The following is a 20,882-nucleotide window of genomic DNA, read 5'->3' as shown; positions in this document are numbered from 1 at the left end:
TGTATGTAAATTGTAAATAAGCCATCTGTATGTCAAATATGTCTTATATGTCTTAAATGACATGATGAATTGGAAATGGGGGACCCTGATGTAAACAAGACGAAAGTCTTTCTCTGGTCTGCATCCCCTTAACAATTGTATGTTTTGAGCTGTACTGTACTGTACCCAATATACAAGCTGTTAATAAACTTTTCAATCAATCAATCAATCAATCAATCAAGTAGCTTGTTTTACGTGCGAGAATATTGACCCAAATCTGACTCCATACGATGTAGCATTTAAGTGTTTCTCAGTTACAATGTTGTTGTTTCAATAAATCAGACACTGATGGTGCAGCACTGTGCTGTACCTCTTTATATAGGCATTTTTTCCTTAACAAATAGTTTTTGCGCTGATCAGGGGGTACTTGGCTGAATTTTTTTTTCAAAGGGGGTACATTATTGAAAAAAGTTTGAGAACCACTGGACTATCTATGTGTGGGAAACCCTGGTTTATGTAATGTGGTGTAATCGTTCACATTGAATCATTACATTTTCAAAATCAGCCATGTATTTTGATTCTTTCACTTTCCTGACTCCTCACGTTAAATATTTTATAATAAAGCACTTTTTCCATTCCATTCATTCTCCATTTTTTTAAATCAACACAGAATAAATAAAACATTTGAAATGTGTAAAGAATTAATTGTTATACACATTGGATTCTTTAAATTATTTTATTGTTAATAAATAAAATGTTTTATTTTATGCTTTATTATTTATGGAAAGTAGCTGTCAGTAAAAAAAAAACAGAGAAAGCTATTCAGGCTTTTAGGGTTACATTTTGGCTTGGTGGAAGACTTGATAGCCATAAGGTGTAAACATTATCTTAAGTGTACTTCGATGTTTGTTTATGGGAAGAAGAGAATATTCTGTTGCACGTGAACTAACTCGGCTCACATAGCTATCTGGTCAATGGTTATCTCCAGAATAAAGTCTTGGAAGCTAAATAAAACAATAACCAGGGCTCTCATTCTGTGGTTTGCCAATAAGTAATCAAATAAGCTGCTTTTATAAAGACCTTTCATGGTGTATAGGCAGATCATATTTGCCCAAATGCAACATTATTATAATCCCAGCTAAAGACATTCCAGAGTAATGATTCAAAAGTAATTCATTTTTTATTTACAGTCATATGATTACAAAATCCACACTCCTACAAGGACATTTAGTCACCAGCACAGTTTGTAAACGTGAAACACCTCGTTTTTTGATTTATCATATCTCCAATCTTTCGAAAAGATCCCATGAAATGGCCACTTGAGCTTCCTATAAAACATTAAGGCCATGTGATATTTCCATCAACTAAGGCTCGTTTTTTAAAAACAACTCACCCATTTGTTTACAGCAAGATAGATATGGTTTAATGTCCCTCTGTGATAAGGTCTTCTGTTCCAGGGCACTTCCCCCTCTCCTTCATTTCCTGTCCGCACTACGGTCAAGCTTTGAATGAAAACCCCAGAAGTAAGGACACCATTTCATGGGATGACAGTGTTCACCAGGTGGACACTCAGATGTTCTGCTACTGTGCAAAGGCTGTTACTATGTCTCATTGTCAGTTAAGGGTCAAATGCACCGCACTGTTTGATTTGAAAAACACACTAAATTAACATTAAAACGTATTAAATCTGTTTTGTTTTTACTACCTTTTTTGATTGTACAGCAAAGTTTGTTTTTGTTACTGTGCTGCCATTTCAACTCTTCAACACTGTTACTACGTAGCGTCAATCCAATGAATTGCCAACATAGAAACTGTCAAAGAAATCCTTGTAGGTATAGTATGCGGAGGAAAACCATGTTCAACTCATTATACTGGAAAAGCACTACTCGAATGGGATACCAAGTATTGGCCAACGGTTAAAGTTAGTGCAACAGGCCAGAGACTGCAACTAAACCGGACTGAAAACTCTGACCATTGTCCACAAGTCGCCATCTAGTGGCTAATGTGACAAATACATAACGCAGTTGTGATAATAACGGTCTAATACATGTATTGAAAATGTTTCACATTGAATCATTAGGTGTTCCAAATAAAAAGCAGCCCTGTGTTGTGAAACTGACTTCAAGTCTGGATTCTCTGACTTCTCAGTCAAATATTTTATATAAAAAGTACATGTGCCATTTCTTTAACAGCATTATCAAAACATGGGAGGGAAAAGAAAACCTGAAACATGTTAAGTAAAAAAATTCCAAAGTTACATCCAAAACATAACTCGGCATCATCCATGCCACCCAGGTAGCCGTCACTCACAGGCCGACATGTGTCACTCCGAGACTCACATGCTACGCCCTGTAAATGTACGTTAATTGTGTTCACAATCAACAAGCCTTTGCCGTTTTCTGACCAACTGCTGCCTTGGTGACGCACAGTAGATATCTTATGACAGACCACAAGGACATTGTGTTGATCCTTTTTTCGATGACAACGAGTAACAAATTAAAAAAGGAGCTTGAGAATGAACGACTCCATCTCAGCCAGGTCACAGTCCATGATGTATCTGCTGGGAACTTCAACAGACCCGTTAGATGAGTAGTGAAGGGGTGGGTTTTTTCCCCGGCCAAGCTTCTTTGGCATACTTCTTTTTGCGTGGCTCGTTGTGGGTCTCTGGAAGGTAGGGGGCTATGACGGGGGTGGGGTTGAGTGTGATAGGAGGCCGGTGGGCTTCAGGGTCCAGGTCCACCTCTGGTGCTGGGTTAGGGAAGGGCAGAGGAAGCCCTCCCTGCATAGAAGCCCCTCCTGGAGCTCCTGTCGGCTGGTTCTCATGACTGGTGGGCGGCAAGTCCCCGTAGAGACCACTGCCCAAGTTGTAGCTGTGGATGCGCTTTGAAGTCATGTCATCGAGACCCAGCGTGTTGTGGCCCTCTGATCTGCGTTTCTGCAGCAGGGAGGACAGAGTCAAGTCATTAAGGATGGACCAAATACGTTTCCGGGGTTCAAATGCAGCAAACACTGTCATGTGGTGGCTATTACAACGTATACCTTTATTACTGTAGCACTATGACAGATTTACACTCATCAGACTCGGAGAAGGAAGCTCAGGGGTTGGACTGAGAACAGCACAGGCTGATGTTAGTCACAGGAAAATAAGACTCAGGCTAACCCAGTAGCGGGAGATGGGCCCACATTTTTTTTAAGAGACCTGGCTCCATGGTGGCATCTCGGGTCAAGCTTTTGGCTGGCGAACCACAAAGCCAAAAAGCAGGAATTTGGAGGAAGACTGAGTTTCTATTTGCTGCTCATATGTCAGATTTGTCCTGGATGTTGATTTTTTTTATGTTAAGATGCCTGCCAGATTCTCTGCAAGGAGAATTGACCATTTTTCACCAATCATCCAATCCTGATGCTAATTTAATGCACTACAGGAATGCACTTCTCATTTTGTTTTACCGTTTTTTTCCCTGCAAATCAACTACAACTGCATTTCGTTTTGCAACCCTGTTTGGTACAATAACAATATTCTTGAAAGCCTGAAGCAGCTCTTATATATGGGTCAAATAACTTGCCCCACTTTGTAAAATAGTTTGTAAGGAAATGGTATTGTGTTACAGTAAAACGGTTATTAATGCAACATTGGACTCTAATTAGTCAACTCTGCGCTCTTGTGTTGTAACACCACGGCGGATAATTATATGTAATCAAGTTTATTTCATTAGCTTATTAGATTGTAAAACTTTAAAACTGGATGAAGCCCCGTGTTAAGAGCCATGTGACTTTGAAGCTTTGGGCGTCATCAGTCACATGGCGTTAGAAATTAAACACAAGCTCCTAATATATCTAAATAGTGTGTTTGGCAGCAGTAAAACAAGCTTGGTTAGTATTCACAAAGCTCTACAGGTCACACATTTAGCCCATTCCAAATGATCAAATTGTTATACAAAATGAGTAAAGTTCATATTTTTGATTGAAATGGATCAGTTACACCAGCTGCACCTGGGACAAAACTGAAGCTTACCTTGATCGGGATGACAGCAGTCTGCACCATGTTTCTAAACCGTCCCACCGAGGGGTCTATGTCCTCTGCAAGAATTTAAAAGAAAGTGTTACAATGTATTTGACAGTGCATTTGTTCTCTTACAAAGTAGAACTGTACGGGGAATAGCTTGGTTATATTTACAGTATGCAAGTTAGATCTAAAACACATTATTAGTATGTTACCTGTTTGTAAAAGCCTTACAAATGTAATCCTCTTTAATCATTTCTTTCTCAGTTAAATGAAACGTCAAGATTCTTACAAATCATTTACCAAGGGAGGACTTCAAAGGGAGAGCAATCAACTACAAAAATCCGTAACAGTTAGAAGGACAGATGTTTTGTTTTTACAGTTATACCGCCTGTCACTTTGAGTCGTACCTGGGTTGATGATGGAGTCGTCCTCGTTGAAGGTGACCCTGGAGTTTCTCCGTTTCCTCTTAGGTCTCTGGATTTCCAGATTGCCCTCCTCGATGGTCAGTAGGGAGATGCGCTTGTTGTGTGCCGTGTTGAACTCCGTCAGGTTCTGAAAGGAGGCAGACAGAAAATATATTAATTTCAAGATGTAACTACTTTACAACAGGACAAAACACCAGAATGAGCCAGCTAATAAACAGGAAAAAGACAAGACGTGTTAATAAGAGGATATAAACAGGAATTGTAATCATCTTAGGCTCTAGTGCGTTGGTGTGGCGCAGTGGAATTGAGCGTTGGTGTTGGGATCAGGGGAGCACAGGTTCAAACCCCACTGCAGTCAGCATGTCGTTGTGTCCCTGAGACACTTCACCCCAAATGGCTCCTGTGGGGATTGTCCACAGTACTGAGTATGTAAGTCGCTTTGGATAAAAGCGTCTAACATGTAACATGTAATGTAATCTTATGTTAATACGATGTTCCTCAAATGGTGGCAAACGGATTTGTGCTTTTCTACCACTCATACAAGCTTTGAAAAGATGACACTGATATCTGAGTAATCTAAGCTGCTCGCAGTCACACATTTGACTATGAGTTTGAGGCTATCTTTGGAAATGACATTTTGGAACTATGCTAATCATAAGGATATTTTTTGCGCATCAAATTCTAAATGCTGTGAACATGATATCTAGGGAAGAGGAACAGATTTGACTGAATAATCGTATCTTTATTTATTTGAGTGAAAAAGGACTGAAACACATAAACAGTGTGGTGCATCTATTACACCGTTCTCATCAGCAAAAACACGTGGGTTTGCTGTCCTGGCTCCAAGATGGTGGAATGAGCTCCCCATTGACATCAGGACGGCAGATAGCTTGCACATCTTCCGGCGCAAACTGAAAACTCATCTCTTTCGACTCCACTTCGAGCGTCAGAACGATTAACAAAGCACTTATATACTAATAAAGGACTGGCTTACCTAAAGCCAGTTGAGTAGCACTTGAAATGTTTGGCTCTATGAAACCTGATGTACTTATATGATTCTGTTTTCTTCAAGTTTGTATTTTGTTGGTCGAACGCACTTATTGTAAGTCGCTTTGGATAAAAGCGTCAGCTAAATGCAATGTAATGTTAGCAGTCTACCTAAAACAGCAATTTGCAGGCAACAAATGTTATGATTAAAACACAAGATGCATCCATTTTATTTCTCCTTTATACAGTTCATGTTTTAGAGCACGATAATATTGTTATTATTGAGAAACTAGACGTACCTCCAGCTCTGTCTCTTCCTCAGGAAGCCCTAGCAGTCCTTTCAGCTCCTCATCCTCTCCGGTCTTACTGTCTCCTGTGCCGGCGGTGCCCTGGGTTTGGGGTTTCTCTCTGATGGTGTAGGTTCTTGTTGACGCCCCAAAAGATATCGTCGAGTCTATGGGAACTTGCTGAGGCTTTTGTCCCTCCAGACGGATGTGTCCAAGGTAGGTACCGTGTGCTAAAATAAAAACAATTCAATAAAGAGGTTTGCATATGTAAGGACAGATTACTTTACAGATGTGTTACATTATAGTGGAAATTAATAGAATGTGATTCATAATTATTACTTTTTCTATAAACACAGAAACGAGATGGTTAAAAAAAGTCAATTACAATGTTTTCAAATCCAAAAGTAAAATGTTCCAAATGCTTTTTCATTTCAAAATTAAATGAACACTTAAAGATGTTTGAGACAGAAGAGGTGGAACACTTGAGGAGCAAAGTGATGTTAACTGAATTACATAAAATATGACTAGAATAGTTGCAAATACATGTTTTGTCAATCGAGTCTCAAGCAAATAACCTCTGAGAGTTGTATTAGTTTTTCCACCATTTGAACATACATGTATATCAAACATTTAAAGTGGAACTGAGAATGATGACTTACTGCTGTTGAGGTCAATGAGAAAGACCCTTTTCAGGTGTTTGTGGTAGATCAGGGCAGCGTGGACACGCGAGCACGACTGATGGTCGATGGTGAAGTCGCACCAATCGGGGTTTCTCCCAAACAAGTAATACTTCTTTTCGTCTATGATCAGTTTCTACAGGGAGAGACAGTTTCTGTGAGTCAGTCATTTTCAAACAGAATATTTCTGTAAACAATCTGTCTGTGCCTCTGAGCCATAACTCACACAGTGTTGCTTTCCACTGAAAAGCTTAAATGTCAGGGCTGATGATGTTCTCGCACCATTTGAAGCCATGCAGCCATAGAAAGTCCCAGAAGTGTTCAACACCTCTGGGACCAAGTGGACTGTCAGGCGTGTATCTGGTGCATTCAACTGTCGTTGAATAGTAGTATTGTACATGCAGCGGTCCAATGTAGTGAAGTACATTTACCCATGTATTGTACTTAAATGTTGGGGTACTTGTACTTTACTTGAGTATTTGTATTGTATGCTTCTTATACCCCGACTCCTCTTGGAAGCTAATACTGTACTTTTTACTCCACTACATGTATTTGACCAAATGAGTTACTAAACTAACCTTACAGATGTATGGCAAGGTCACTGATACATGAAGTAAAAAAGAAAACCTTAAAAGTTACCTCCATTAATTTGTCTCCCTTCATCACGTCTAGATGGAGTCCTTGTGGTGGCTTTCCTGCCCTGAAAGGAAAAAGATTATGAACTTTCTGAACATTTAAAGAGTCTACCTTTGGTGCATTTGTGCAAAGGTGGTATTTAAAGGTTTGTTGCTGTAAATCATCTCATGAAAACGTTAACATTGAAGCGGTCGTCAGCTATGCAATGCTATAACAGACCAATACAATGTTAAAATGCCCTATCGTTATAACTGGACGGCTTCTGCTCATAAACGACACTTATAAAACCATGCATATGCAGCAACTTGTTTAGAAAAGGACGAAGAAGAAAAAGGACACCAGCGTTCATTGGTTAGCATGCTAGCTAGCTTGGTTGCTAATGATAGCTACAGTAACTACAAGCTTTTCTCTAGGTTAAAGGTAAGTTATATAAATGAGGGTACGCGGCTCTGCTCATGTGCCTTTGGTATGGCATTACAAACAAACAGGTACAACTTTAGCATGTGCATTTTGCTCACCATGATGGACAATCAAAGGGAGGAGCACTCTCTTTGATTATTTTAGTCGCCATCTTGCCTCATCTTCTCACAGCCGAGATGCATGCTGGGAAAACATCACTTTGGTTAACTGGCCTGGGAGTTGTAGTCTTAAAACTCTAACACGTTACATCCGCTGGTTACATCTAAATAAAACCATCAAATATTTTAAATGAAACTTGTATGTCCACGATTTAAACTGAAATTTAGCAAAGTTATCAAATCAAATCAAGTTTTATTTATATAGCACATTTTTAAACAATTTTTGGTCAAGTGCTGTAATAAAAATACTCTACAGTTAGACACTTTACAGCAAATACAAACAGCACAGTTTGTGCAGAATATCAGTATGATAGACCATCACATCGTTCAAGGAAAAACTTCCAGAGAAAAACCCACAGTAAAGAAAAATGGGAGAAAGCTCAGGGAGAGCAACAGAGGAGGGATCCCTCTCCCAGGACGGACATACGTGCAATTGATGCCGTGTGTAAATTGAAGAGATAATACATTTTACAGCGTAGGTAGACTACGCTAGAATGTTTGGAAATGCATGTGTGTATAATAAGAAGATGAATCCACGAAGATGTCAAAAACAATCCTGTGGGAGGCTGGGAGCCATCAGGGAAGTAGTATGATGAGACCCAGGACCGCAGAGAAAGGTTATCATGATACTCGCCCTGTGTTAATATCAAATGAGGGACAATACAGTAAACAAGACTTTACTTGTAATAAAACTAACTAGGCCTATGTAAACTGGAGGAGGTTCTCATTGTAGACTTCTGACCCAAAATAGGCAGAGGTGGAATAAGTACTCTAATGGTATACTTAATTAAAAATACCAAAGAGCAGGAATACTCAAGTAAAAGTACTGCAATCAATATCTTACTGAAGTAAAAGTATACAATTATTGGCATCAAAATATACATATAAGTACCAAAAGTTCTGCTCATTGAGCAGATTGGTCCATTTCAAAATATGCTATATGTTTTGATTATAATTATTGATGCAATAATGTGTTATCACGGTGCAGCTAATTTAAATTCCTCTGTGCAGTGCAAGGTAACAGGTGAATGTGTCTCCAGGTGTAACTAAAGTCTTATTTAAGTGTTGATTTAATTTCATAATATTCATTCAAATCTGGAAAGTAACTAAAGGTATAAAAGAAATGTAGTGGAATAAAAGTACATGATTTACCTCTGAATTGTAGTGAGGTAGAATACAAAGTCCCTCAAATCACTGAAAATAGGTATGTTGCAGAAAGAAAACAAAATGTAAACTGATTTGAGTTGTTATGGAGAGCTGGTGGTTTGATAAACCTGAAAAACACAAGTTTGTCTGATGTCATATTTTGTTGCAGGGGGCTTGCATCTTAATTCTCGACTGTGCTTGCTGAAAAACACATACATCCATTTCAGTACACGCGTGGTTTTGAAAAGATAGCGTTTGGGGCAGGGGTTGCTGAAGAGATTCAACAAGGGTTTCATTCGGAAAGTGTTGTGGGTTTTGTCCGATACTGCGGGGTTATTTTGTCGTGTCATAGAGGTGGGAGGAGATCAGCACAAGGAAGTGAGGGGGCTGTCTATTTCTCAAGTGAACAGAGGGTACGTTCCTTGCATGGAGGCTGTGTCATAGGGTACTTTGTAGGACTAAAAGTAGCTCCTTAACAGCTCAAGGAAACCCTCTTCTGGTTGTCTGGGTTAAACATGTAGCCTCTGTCCTTTCTGTCAAGTATAAACTATTATTTGTGTGGTTTTGTGTCAGTGTTTTGCAATAGATTGGGGAACAAATTATATTCGGCCCTGTGAAATCCTTCCACAGTCTTTACAAGATACAACACGTTGTGGTTTCAACAAGACAACGTTTGCACCTGCTCGACATGCAACAGCATGATGATGTGTCTTGGAATTTTTAGTCCTTGAAACTAAATTGATTATACTTGTCATATATGTACATTTTATTGTACCAGGAATTGTAGCCTACGTATGTATTGTATGAATCAACACACAAACACGTGTGTAAAGTTTGACCCATTTCCTTTAAATAGTCTGGATTAGAATATCAGCTTCTATGTTCTTTATGTGAAAACAAATGAATTTATAATTTAGAAATATTAATTACACATCAACAGTACTACAAAGCATTACTCATAGAATCGGTCCTCCGCCTGTACATGCACCGTGCAAAGATATCCTGTTACTTCCTCATTCAATTTTGTGGTTTTGACTGAGAGGCAACAACCTTTTATGCTTGGGTTGTCACTCTGTCAGCCTTCACTTCTGATCGCAGCTCACTGAAGCAGCAGTGATGGCAGGCACGACTGCGCTGTCACTTCAACAGTTCATTGCCTCATTGGACAAATCTTGTCTACCAACAATTTTACAAGTTTGCTCTGGAGTGTATTTCCAAGGTAGGCATTTGATTGTTTTATTCATTGTGAACTGATAATGTGAGAGTAGATGAGGTGAGGACACAGCTGAGTGGGTTAGAGATTATTTGAAGAGATAAAATGGCTACATGGTAAACTGTCTGGATTGTTGTATTATCTGTTTATATCTATACTTTTAAATCTATATTGTATTTACGTTTCCTTCTTTGCCAAACCCCAGGTCAGACCTTGTTGTGGAAAGACACAGAGCATTATCTTTTTGTTGGTTATTCGTGCTTAAAATATCTGCTCACTGTTAAATGATGATCTTGGTATTTAGCTTTGCTCTATTTCCCGTTCTCCGTTTCAGGGTCTATATATGAACTTTCTGGGAGTGAAGTCTGCTTTTCTACTGGGGATCTAATAAAGGTCATTGACATTGAGCTCCTATCGGTTTCCTGCGAAGACATCAGCAACGATGAGAAGTTTGAGCTTCCTATCAACCACACAGGTCGGTCTGAGCTACAGATAAGATTCTGGTGAGAACACCTCATTTTGTGTCTCAGCTGAACACCGACACTTGTTTCTCTTTCTCAGGTTTGTTCAAGGTTGTTCCAGAGGAGATGCCGTACACTTCAGTGGAGGAGATGGTGAGCCTGAGGCCCCTGGACCTGGAGTCCTGTCTTCCCTTCACTTTCACCAACCGCTCAAAGATAACTGTTGGAAACTTCACACTGGGGGCAGGCCGAGCTTTGACAGTGCTCTCCATCGAGCGGCGTGAGGGTGAGGTGGATCATGTGCGCTGCCATGTTAAAGGACAACAGGAAACCTCTGCAGAAGTGTGTATCCCACTTTCTGCCCAAGGGGAGTTCAAAGTGTGTGAAAGTGAGGAGCGCTTCACTCTGAGAGAAATCATGTCCTCGCCCTGCCTGTGCAGTCGAAAGTTTCGCTTCATCAACACAACCAAGTGTGATCGGCCCCTGGTCCTCTGTCCAATATACACGGTCCACGCCATCATGAGCAGTAAGAATACCCTAATACTTTCTTTAAAAAGTGATCTGCATCTGGGCTATATCATGGTTATTATTTTCACTTTGTTTATCTGTTGATTGAAATTGAATCAAATGAATGTAAATGACATGTGAAAGTACTCAAGTACTACACTCTATTATGATTAATAGTTACAGTTTTAAATTGTTTCTATTTAATGCCTCACACATCTGAGAGGTAATTTTTTACTTTCACCACCACATTTAGTAGTTGTATAGCTATATATTTCACAAAATCAAGGTTGATCTCATTATAGGGGCCCTAATATGCTCATTTTCAGGATCATATATGTTGTGCCTCTACTGAGACTTGTTTATATGCTCTAATGTTCAAAAAGTGCTTTATTTTTTTCATACCGCCTCTTTTGAACCCTGAATGGAGAGCCCAGTCTGCTCTGATTGGTTAACTTGCTGGCTCTGTTGTGATTGCTCAGCCTCTTTAGAGATGTCTTGAGGAAGCCAAACTCTCTTTGGAGGGAACATTTGGGATTTTAGCCTTTGCAGACTATTAACATGCACGAAACCTATAGCACACTAGAGGAAAGGGAAAGCTCAAAAAGCATAATAGGGCCCCTTCTAATATGGTGCATTGTTTTAGATGACATTACCTGGCACTACATAGAGTATTACAAATGTGAGCCACCTTGACCAGGGTCAATACACAAGTGTTCAAAAATATAATACACTCAATAATAATATACACTCATCGTGACAGATTATGATCTGCATAATGAGAACTTGTGAGTGGGACTTTCCGAACATGATGTTGAAGACCATAAATAGCTTTATTTACCTAATGGAGGCGTGCTTTTTAAACAGTACTGCTAAATGTACACGCACTACCAATACTTAGAGGAACAGTTTTTTCATTGTTTTCCATCACTGATAAAGCCCAATTGTTTATTTTTTACAGTGAGGAAGAACGTGTTGAAGTTTCCCTCCAGCTTAGAGGTGGATGTGGTCGATGCCACTGAGCTGTGCGAGGACGTGAACTTTGTGACGCCGCTCAGTCTGACAGAGGTCTTTTCCCAGCCGGAAGAATCCTTCCCTGCTGTAGTGGAGATACTGGAAGTCCCTGAGACACGCTCTCTGTTCAAGTGCAGCTGGCTGTCAGAAATGAAATTGGGCAGTAACCTGATTTTCCACAAGAAAAGCTCCACAGCCATGGTTCTGTTATCCAGCCTGAAGAGCCGAAAGTCTCAGCAGTTCTTCCTGGTGTCTCAGCAATACGGTGGACGATTCCGCAGGCGGCCGAGAGAGTTTAATTCAGTGTACGAGCTGCATGTTGCTTCATCCCAGGCACCAGCTCTGAAAGTGGGTGTCACGAGGAGCTGTGAGGAGGAGGGCCTGCCTGCGCTCAGTGTGGGGGAACAGCTGGAGGTTGTTCGCTGTGAGACCGTGGAGCTGCCTTGTGAAAGCAACAAGGAACAGACGCAGTTTGTCGAGGCTCTGCTGTGTCTGCGTCTCCAGGACCCAGACGATGGGGATGATGATGATGATGATGAAGATGAAGACAAGGTGATGCAGGAGAATGGCAGAGAGGAGATTGTTCTGCCTCTGTACATGCAGGGTCACTTTGTGGAAGTACTCAGTGATAGCAAGAAGTACAAACTCAAGGACTTGGGTAAGGAGTTTAGTTTGCCCCTGAATGTTAAAGTGGTGAGCCGGGACACTGAACTCGAAGCCGATCCACTCGCTGGGTTTGCGTGTCTCAGAATAGAGGCGGCCATGTTGGAGCCCACCATCCAGGCAAGCTTTGCACACAGGCCAGAACACTGTTTTGAAATCCCAACGGAGTGGCTCTCTATGTCTGTCCATTTTACCAAGGACCCCCTTCCATGGCCCAGCAGCCAACCCCCTAAATGCCATTTGGACCGAGTCACTGAGGTGACAGACATGTTCTTTTATGAATTTCGCAAACAGGGGAACTACGACGCAGCTCCTCCACCCCGACCCCCTAAGCGAAATATGTCATCTTCAAAGTCTCTCAAAACCCCATCAAAACCCTCAAAAAAGTCAATCAAAGAGTCATCCAACAAGAGCGTCCCGAGCACAGAGTTAGCCACTTTGACTTTGGATGGCAAGCGAAGGCCCCCAGCTCCCCCGCCTCCAGTAAGTATGGATTTTAGTTATTTATTTGTGCATTTCAAACGTAAGAGTGGAAACATTATTAAGTAAATGCACAGGAGGGATAAAAAGAAACCTGAGGGCTTGTAAAAGGAACCCACCAACACTGATATTAAATAGAAACAAATTACTTTATACTATAAAAGATCAACAGTGAGATAAAAGCTGATCCAAGACATAGTTACCATGAAACTGTTTCAGGGAATATGGAAGTGAATTGTCAAGAAATTGAAATACAGAAGTACCCATTTAAAGAAAATGAGCTTTTTCATATTTTTTTGTGATTAAAACATTGAATGGATACTAGTTTTATACGTCCATATTTTAAAGTACTAGCAATTATGTGTTAAAGAAACAAAATCATATTTAAGTACAGAAATATTACTCATTAGGCAGATGATAAATGGTCAATGTCAGTGTATATTATTTTACAGTATACCGTATTTAGTTTACTTTAATTCACAAGGTATGTAAACATATAACATAGAGTTATTGGACACAGACAGTTTTGTATAGATAACATGTTTTAATTGCCAAACAATACCAATATTTCAACACCTTTTTGTATCTTAAATGATTTACCCTTAAATCTTTACATGGGAAACTTTGCATGCAGGAAACAGGATCTATTCGAAGTTCATTGTGGTTCGGCGGTCTCTTTTAACATGCATCTCAACTAATTCTATGAAACCCACCACAATGTGACTTTTGACTTAGAGAACTCTCGAAGTGAGCCTCTCAGTGAACTGGTCAGAAACACAATGCTTCCACTTTTCGCCATGGTGAAGAAGTGGTGTGTTTAATCAAGCTGAATGTGTCTAACTTCCTCTTTTTGTGCAGGGTATTTTGACTGATCAGCCTCCACCATTAGTACCCCGAAAGCACTCTGTGACTACAGGCAATGCTCGGCCAAACACCTATGTGCAAAGGGAGGACTCCAAGAAAAAAGGTGGAGAACCGGATGCAGACGTTCAAAAAGAAATTGTTACTCATTAAAAAAAAGACCACTATTGTTTGTAACTCAAGCAGGAGGAAATGATTTTGGGTGTTTTTTCAGATGCAAATTAAAACACAGTGGTTCTCTAGTCTAGATGGATTTATGTCACAAGGCATGTGGCATTGACACAACATCCCTAATATCAGATACATTACAGTACCCGTATGTGAAAAAGGAAGTAGAAAATTGTGAAACTTTGAAATAGAGCTCGATGACTGAGAGGATTAGCCTTAGCATATCAACTCATTACTTGTTTGTGTTTATTGGATTTGCTGACAGGAGGAACAATATTGCAAATAAACAACATTACTGAATACAACATAAACTGTACTTCTCTTCTCCCACAGTGCATCTGCCTGAAATCGCACCAGATGTGGACAGCGACCATGACTATGAAACTGTGGATGAGACTTTTGCCACGATCCTGAAGGATGCGCAAGAGAATGTCATGTTTTACTGAAATGATGTCCTGCCACGACAGAAACAAATCAAATATAGGCGGAGGGAACTGAAAAGAAAATGGCATATTGCAGTGTTTTTATGCTCTTCCATCTTGATTTCTTTTAGAGAAGAAAGGGTTTAAATAAGGTTAGATATTTCCGCTGAAGAGGCCCTATCGTGCTTTTTGGGGTTTTCCCTTTCCTATAGTGTGTTAAGATAAGATAAGATAAGATGATACTTTATTGATCCCAATTTGGGACATTTTTTGTTAAATGGGTTTTTGTGCATTTAACTGAAACGCCTCAATTGGACTCCTTTGTTTACGTCTGTAACATAGTGACATCACTCGTTCTTCTATAAGAGCTCCAACACACTGTACATGATAGGCTAAGGGGCGGGACATCTCTAAGCGGTTGACCAATCACAACCAGCACAACATACTGGGCTCTGGTTTCAGACAGAGGGTGAAAAGAGGCAGCATGAGAACAATTAAGAGCTTTTTGATCATTAAAGCAGGGACACATGTCACAGTAGAGACATTAAATACAAATATGGAACTGAAAATAAGAATGATATGTCCTCTTTAAATATTAAACTAATCAAACATAAGCTTCTACCGGTACTGCTTTGATGATTTACAGGATTTATAACAGCCCACAGGGCTTTTGGTGGCTTGTGTCCTGACTTGTTTTAATCAGACGTTTAGAGTGCAAACAAAGTGAACAATAGGCAAGAACATGGGAAGTCATTCAGTTTGGGGACAGTTTGATTAGCTAATGTTTGCCCACACATTGTCTCGCAGTGGATCAAAACATACCAACCTTGCTTCTAATGTGGTCAGCGAAACACTTTGAGTCTCCAACCCTTTGTTTCTGCGCTCTAACCACTTTATTCTCCTCATGATTGAAAGTGGCTGCAGCTGTGTCGCAAACCTTTATCATAAACATACTGCCCTTGTCATATTTATTGTACCATTTGTTGTATCAGTATATGTGTGCTTTTTAATCAAGCTTGTGAGAATATTGTGTATTTAACTAGAGTTTCAGGGGCTGTAGCTTGTCATTTTGTGTATAATAACGTCTGATTGTGCAGTACACAGCCGTTACTCTGAATATACCATCCTGAAGAGACAGCAATGCTTTCCAGTATAACACGACAACCCTTGTAAAACACCAGTGTTGAATATTGGGTCAAAAAACGCATATTTACGAGTTTCGCAATGTGAACCTTCGACAGTATACGTGCAAACTTACAAGTTAACAAAAGCTGGGTGGGTCTTAACCACATTTACCACAAAATAGCAGTGGCTCCCTGGAAGTCACAGCCAAAACATGTGTGAACAACATTGTAACACTTTTTTTGGTACTTATGAAATGAAAAAGTAATGCAGAAGTTCATTGTATTTCCCCATTTCATTTAGGTTTACATTTTTTTCTTCAAATACAAACGTACTGTACATGTATTTGTCTGTATTGTTATTTTGTACTAAAGATGTTTGTCTCAACAACATCGAGGCTTCATAATCCACTTTACTTTGTTTAGATATTTATAGACAGATATTTTTGCTCTACATGTCTGCATCCTGCCCACAACTGAACTGAACAACAGGTGGACTTATTCAAGTAAAGACAGACATCTGAAGTGGGAGGATAACAAATGTATCGTTTTGTGGCGTCACAACTTAATACTCATGTAAATAAAGTGCTCCTGTATTTGAACACATTTCTACAAATTGCTTCATTAAGATTTAAAATGTCTTGAATAATCTCTAAACAGACGAATGTGTTAATTATACAATATTTTATTATGCGAGTTAAACAGACAAAAAAACGAAGTACTTGCTTTCAAAATCTTTTAAAATTACAAAATGCTTTACAAAGAAATGGTGTGAAATACAGAGAAACAGCATTTACTACCAACAACAACAACTTCCTCAAAAAGCAACACCTCTGGGACTGGCAACATACAGAAGCAACCTTAAGGATACAGGATGTGTCAACCAACAGCCTCACCAACATAAACCATGTGTTCTTCAACTAACGCCGACCACAGTGCCGCGACTCACACGGATCATTGGAAGTCACTCAGTTTTAGCATTGGCACGGGCAGAGGTTGTGTTTTAGGGGAAGGCTTTGAGTTATTATTAAACAGACTGAAGGACATATCAGATTCAACTCAAACAACTGGATCTAATCGTCGCTGTCTGTCGATTTGTAGTGATCTTCGTCGATGGTGGAGAAGATGTGACCTTCGTTGCTTAGGAATTCCACTGCTTGCCTGTTAGAGAACGAAGAAATACAAATGTTTTAGGGTCTTTTCATATGAATTTCAAGCAACACAAATAACATGGTGCACATTTACAAGGGCAGCTGCAACCATAAGTACATCAAGAGAAAATAGATTTTTTTAACATCTTGCCTTTCTAGCAAAATATGCAAAAAATGTGTTGGTTCCCAGCCGTGAGAATTATACATGATGAAGTAGGAAGTGATTCAGAAGAGTAAAAGAGTATAGATTAGAAAGAAGACTTTAAAGCACATGTGTCAAACTCAAGGCCCGGGGGCCAAATCAGGCCCTTGGTGGATTTAATTTCGGCCCGCAGGATAATTTCTAATTACTATTAGATCTGACCCGCTGGTATATTGCACCTTCACTCCATCCTGAGGGTCTCCTCAGCTCAGAGCCTGAGCCCAAACATTGATGAACTTGCATCCAGGATGAGATGCCAAGTATAATAATAATAATAAATAATATTTTTATAGCGCCTTTCAGGAAACCCAAGGTCGCTTTACAAGTCGGGTAGGGGGGGGGGGGGGGGGGGGAGTAGGGGAAAAAAGGCAGACAGGTTAAGGGGGTGGGGGGGGGGGGGGAGGGGCGGAAAAAAAAACCTATTAAACTAACTATACAGTGGCGAAAGTATCTGGCTTAGTGTGCATCACAGAGCAGCAACCTGAGTTTACATGGATGTTTCCTTTTCAAAAATGTTTCTTGCGACAACAGGGCATGTTTGGTTTTTTGAAGCTGTTGTTGGCCTGTGGAAAAATGTAATCATAAGAAATGACTGAGGAAAAGCTGCAGATAGAGCCATAAGAAATGAATGCAAGTGATTATTCAATGTTTAATGTTGTTTTTATAGACAATCATTTAAGCTTTGTTAGTTCCAGGTTTAATATGTGCAATAAGTTCATTTCAATAAGTTCTGCAATAAACATTGAACCAGTCCGTTTTTTTATTTTGGCCCACTGTGTATTTGAGTTTGACCCCTGCTTTAAATAGTATAACATTCGTCATATAAAATTAATACAAATAACGAAGTATAAAATAGAGACATATTTGGGATACCATAAAGGTAAATAACTAAAATAAAATAAATGAAAGTCTATCAAATAAAAAGTGACAGTTTATCAGATTATATTTAAGCCACTTTGACTCCTTAACATAAACAAATAACAGCTACCAGGTTCCTGAATGTTCGGCTGATCCAGGGTCTGTTCATGCTGAAAACAAATAGTTAGTAGCATCATTCAAAGGCAGCTTCCCTTTCTTGTGACAGATTTATTCTTACCTAATGAAGCCACCCAATGCTGCAGGAGAGCGCCCTTACAATGTGGATAAGCTTCTGTGAAATCCTGCTATGCATTATATGCTAAAGAACAACAAGCTTTCATATTTGCATTATATATATAATTATGAAATCGCTTAGGATTCTTCACCCCGTTTGTCTCGTCTTAAAAAGGAAAGCTATGAAAACAAAGTGCCAACAATGAGATCATAGTCAATGAGTCATCGTCTAAAAGTCCCCCGACAGCATCACTGATCGGACGCTCGGATATTAATATGGGTGCAACGCAGTAAATAGACTTCACTTTTTGTTTTGTTCACAAGATATAAAAAAGGGGAACTTGACTTACTTTATGACAAGGAGACTCGTTCCTCCCAGTCTCTGCTTCAGGTCCTGGATGCTGATGCCCTGCGGCTCGGGGCAGCCTCTTATCAAACTCAGCACCTTGTGAGACGAGCAATGACACATTCAAACCCGCACGCAGCGTCACAGAGGAAATACAGAAGCATCCTTCAGCTCCAGAAACCAAATACTCTTTTTTCCCCCTCAGTAAACCATGTTCATGCATTTCAGATATAATAAGGAGGGGCAAGACGTAACAAATGACACATCTTCTTAATGTCCTTCTCCACATTCATTTGCACGCTTTTCTGTCCAGAGATCATTGTTGAATGTGTTCGATTCAGAGGTTGAAACTGTATGGCTCTTTTGTGTGCCGTTCTTCTTAATTATTCACATCTATTTTAACTTTCATTGTCAGGTCAGCACACACCACCTGAGTATGGTGGCTGTGGCGCCTTGGGTTAGAGCGTTGGTTCAAACCCCACTGCAGTCAGCATGTCGTTGTGTCTCCCCCCCTGCCACTAACTCCCCACACACTCAATTCCAGCACCGGACACTTTTTACGCTGGGCTATCTGACTGTTATTTTGTATATATTGATTGTTGTGCTTTTATTTAGGTCTTAATGTGTGCACATGTAAAAAACGTGTCTTTGATTCTGTGTATATACTATAGGTATAAACACACACATATTTTTATATACATTTTATATTCAGGATTGTGGGAAACGGTATTTCGATCTCTCCGTCTGTACACACAAACTGGAAGATTGACAATAGAGTTGACTTTGTAATTCTAATTGACGACATCGTTAAGGCTCACCTGATTCTGGTTTGCGCTCAACCCGTTGTTAACCATGTCGGTGGCGCCAGCATAGCCTTCTCCCTTGCTTCCTGTGTCCTGTCGTGAGGTGGGCACGACCTTAGCGCCCCCTCCAGCACTGAACTGAAAGATAAACAAAAATAAATTGTGTCAGCATATTGCCTGGAACAGCACAACAAAAAAACATCCCTAAAGACAATAGGAAGACAGATACTTAGAAACATGATAGGAACAAACGTGACTTCCTCATGTCCCTTCAGGGAAACACAGTTTACTCTTCTGTGCTAGAACAAGTATGCTACCCACGTCATTTTCAGAATCAAACTGATGTGGTTCTGTATTGATTAAAATAAAGAATACATATATATAATACATATACATACATACATATTTTTAAGCACGAAGAGCTAAACTGTCTTCCTAAAAAAGGGGGTTTTCAGCAAGAACTAACGTCCAGGGCGCCGGACGTTTTTCGAAATGGCTCCAGGAGGGAGTTCATCTCCATAGACCCCGATGTTACAATTCCTAATTTTTCTTAAAAATTACACATTTGAATAGCCTTGAATATCCTGACAGTTTGGGTTATTATATTTATGATAACTGCATCCGGGGTGAATTTATATTTAGCTCATCAGTTAAAACTAGGGCTGTCAAGTTAACGTCATTTTATTTTTACGCCACTAATTATTTTAACGTGCGATTAACGCATGTGTATTTGTCCTCGGCCCGCCCCGTAGTTTCAGAGCCCAAAGGCTTGTTGTTGTTGTTGTTAGATGCTGGCAGATTCTAGCGAGAGATATGGATACAAAAAAAGGTGTTTTAAACAGCAAGCCAAGCACACAGCTGATGCTGACAGCCCGGCTCCTGCCGCTCGCTTGCGGCAGACGACCATTGAAAGTTTGCCGGGGAGAGGCCTGGACACGGCGTCTACGAGCAGCATGCTTTCAACAGCTATAGCTAAATGGGTGGCGGTGGCTACAGCTTGCAGGACAATTAACATTGTGGAGGGCGAGGGACTGTGTGAGATCATTCGGATCGCATCCGTGTCGACTGCACATCACAGCGCATTATTTTGAACCACAGTGGGAACTTCAGTCTCATGCTTTGACTGTTATGAAGACAGAGGAGCGACAACTGTAAACAGGATTGTCTGTTTGTCTGGCTCAGTGCAGAGAAGTACACAGAGTTGGGAGAGAGTGAAGAGAGAGAGAGAGAGAGAGACAGAGACAGAGACAGAGACAGAGACAGAGAGAGAGACAGAGACAGAGAGAGAGAGAGAGACAGAGACAGAGACAGAGACAGAGAGAGAGAGAGAGAGAGAGAGAGAGAGAGAGAGAGAGAGAGACAGAGAGAGACACGAGAGAGAGACAGAGAGAGACAGAGAGAGAGAGGAGAGAGAGAGAGAGAGAGAGAGAGAGAGAGAGAGACAGAGAGAGACAGAGAGAGAGACAGAGAGAGACAGAGAGAGAGAGAGAGAGAGAGACAGAGACAGAGACAGAGAGAGACAGAGACAGAGAGAGAGACAGAGAGAGACAGAGAGAGACAGAGAGAGAGAGAGAGAGAGAGAGACAGAGACAGAGACAGAGAGAGACAGAGACAGAGAGAGAGAGAGAGAGAGAGAGAGAGAGAGAGAGAGAGAGAGAGAGAG

At 40.3% G+C, this 20,882-nt stretch overlaps 3 protein-coding genes and 1 non-coding gene across 4 annotated transcripts; 1 reads left to right on the top strand and 3 right to left on the bottom strand.

Moving 5' to 3' along the window:
• Positions 1 to 1,140: 1,140 nt before the first annotated feature.
• Positions 1,141 to 7,627, bottom strand: LOC117557832 (nuclear inhibitor of protein phosphatase 1-like). The gene is made up of 7 exons (XM_034233799.1): positions 7,513 to 7,627; positions 6,998 to 7,058; positions 6,341 to 6,494; positions 5,694 to 5,911; positions 4,390 to 4,534; positions 3,992 to 4,056; positions 1,141 to 2,914 (listed from the first exon to the last, which is right to left on the bottom strand). The coding sequence occupies exons 1-7, from the start codon at positions 7,563 to 7,565 to the stop codon at positions 2,561 to 2,563; spliced, it is 1,050 nt and encodes a 349-aa protein (XP_034089690.1). The 5' UTR covers positions 7,566 to 7,627; the 3' UTR covers positions 1,141 to 2,560.
• LOC117557856 lies at positions 6,559 to 6,727 on the bottom strand. The gene has a single exon (XR_004570760.1).
• Positions 7,628 to 9,796: 2,169 nt separating the features above from the next.
• On the top strand, positions 9,797 to 16,227 carry themis2 (thymocyte selection associated family member 2). Its single transcript, XM_034233613.1, has 6 exons — positions 9,797 to 9,937; positions 10,266 to 10,406; positions 10,493 to 10,918; positions 11,858 to 13,056; positions 13,912 to 14,020; positions 14,416 to 16,227. The coding sequence occupies exons 1-6, from the start codon at positions 9,835 to 9,837 to the stop codon at positions 14,526 to 14,528; spliced, it is 2,091 nt and encodes a 696-aa protein (XP_034089504.1). The 5' UTR covers positions 9,797 to 9,834; the 3' UTR covers positions 14,529 to 16,227.
• A 67-nt stretch (positions 16,228 to 16,294) lies between these two features.
• On the bottom strand, positions 16,295 to 19,357 carry LOC117557681 (replication protein A 32 kDa subunit-like; the record flags this gene model as incomplete). Its single annotated transcript, XM_034233623.1, is given in 3 exon segments — positions 16,295 to 16,786; positions 18,421 to 18,515; positions 19,235 to 19,357. Coding segments are annotated over 3 exon segments (306 nt in total), but the record flags the coding sequence as incomplete, so codon positions are not given.
• Between the last annotated feature and the right edge of the window lie 1,525 nt (positions 19,358 to 20,882).

The sequence above is a fragment of the Gymnodraco acuticeps genome, unplaced genomic scaffold (genome assembly GCF_902827175.1).
Source record: "Gymnodraco acuticeps unplaced genomic scaffold, fGymAcu1.1, whole genome shotgun sequence".
NCBI classification, from domain to species: domain Eukaryota; kingdom Metazoa; phylum Chordata; class Actinopteri; order Perciformes; family Bathydraconidae; genus Gymnodraco; species Gymnodraco acuticeps.
Note: the sequence above shows the minus strand (reverse complement) of the source record. Positions and strands in the feature narration are given on the sequence as shown.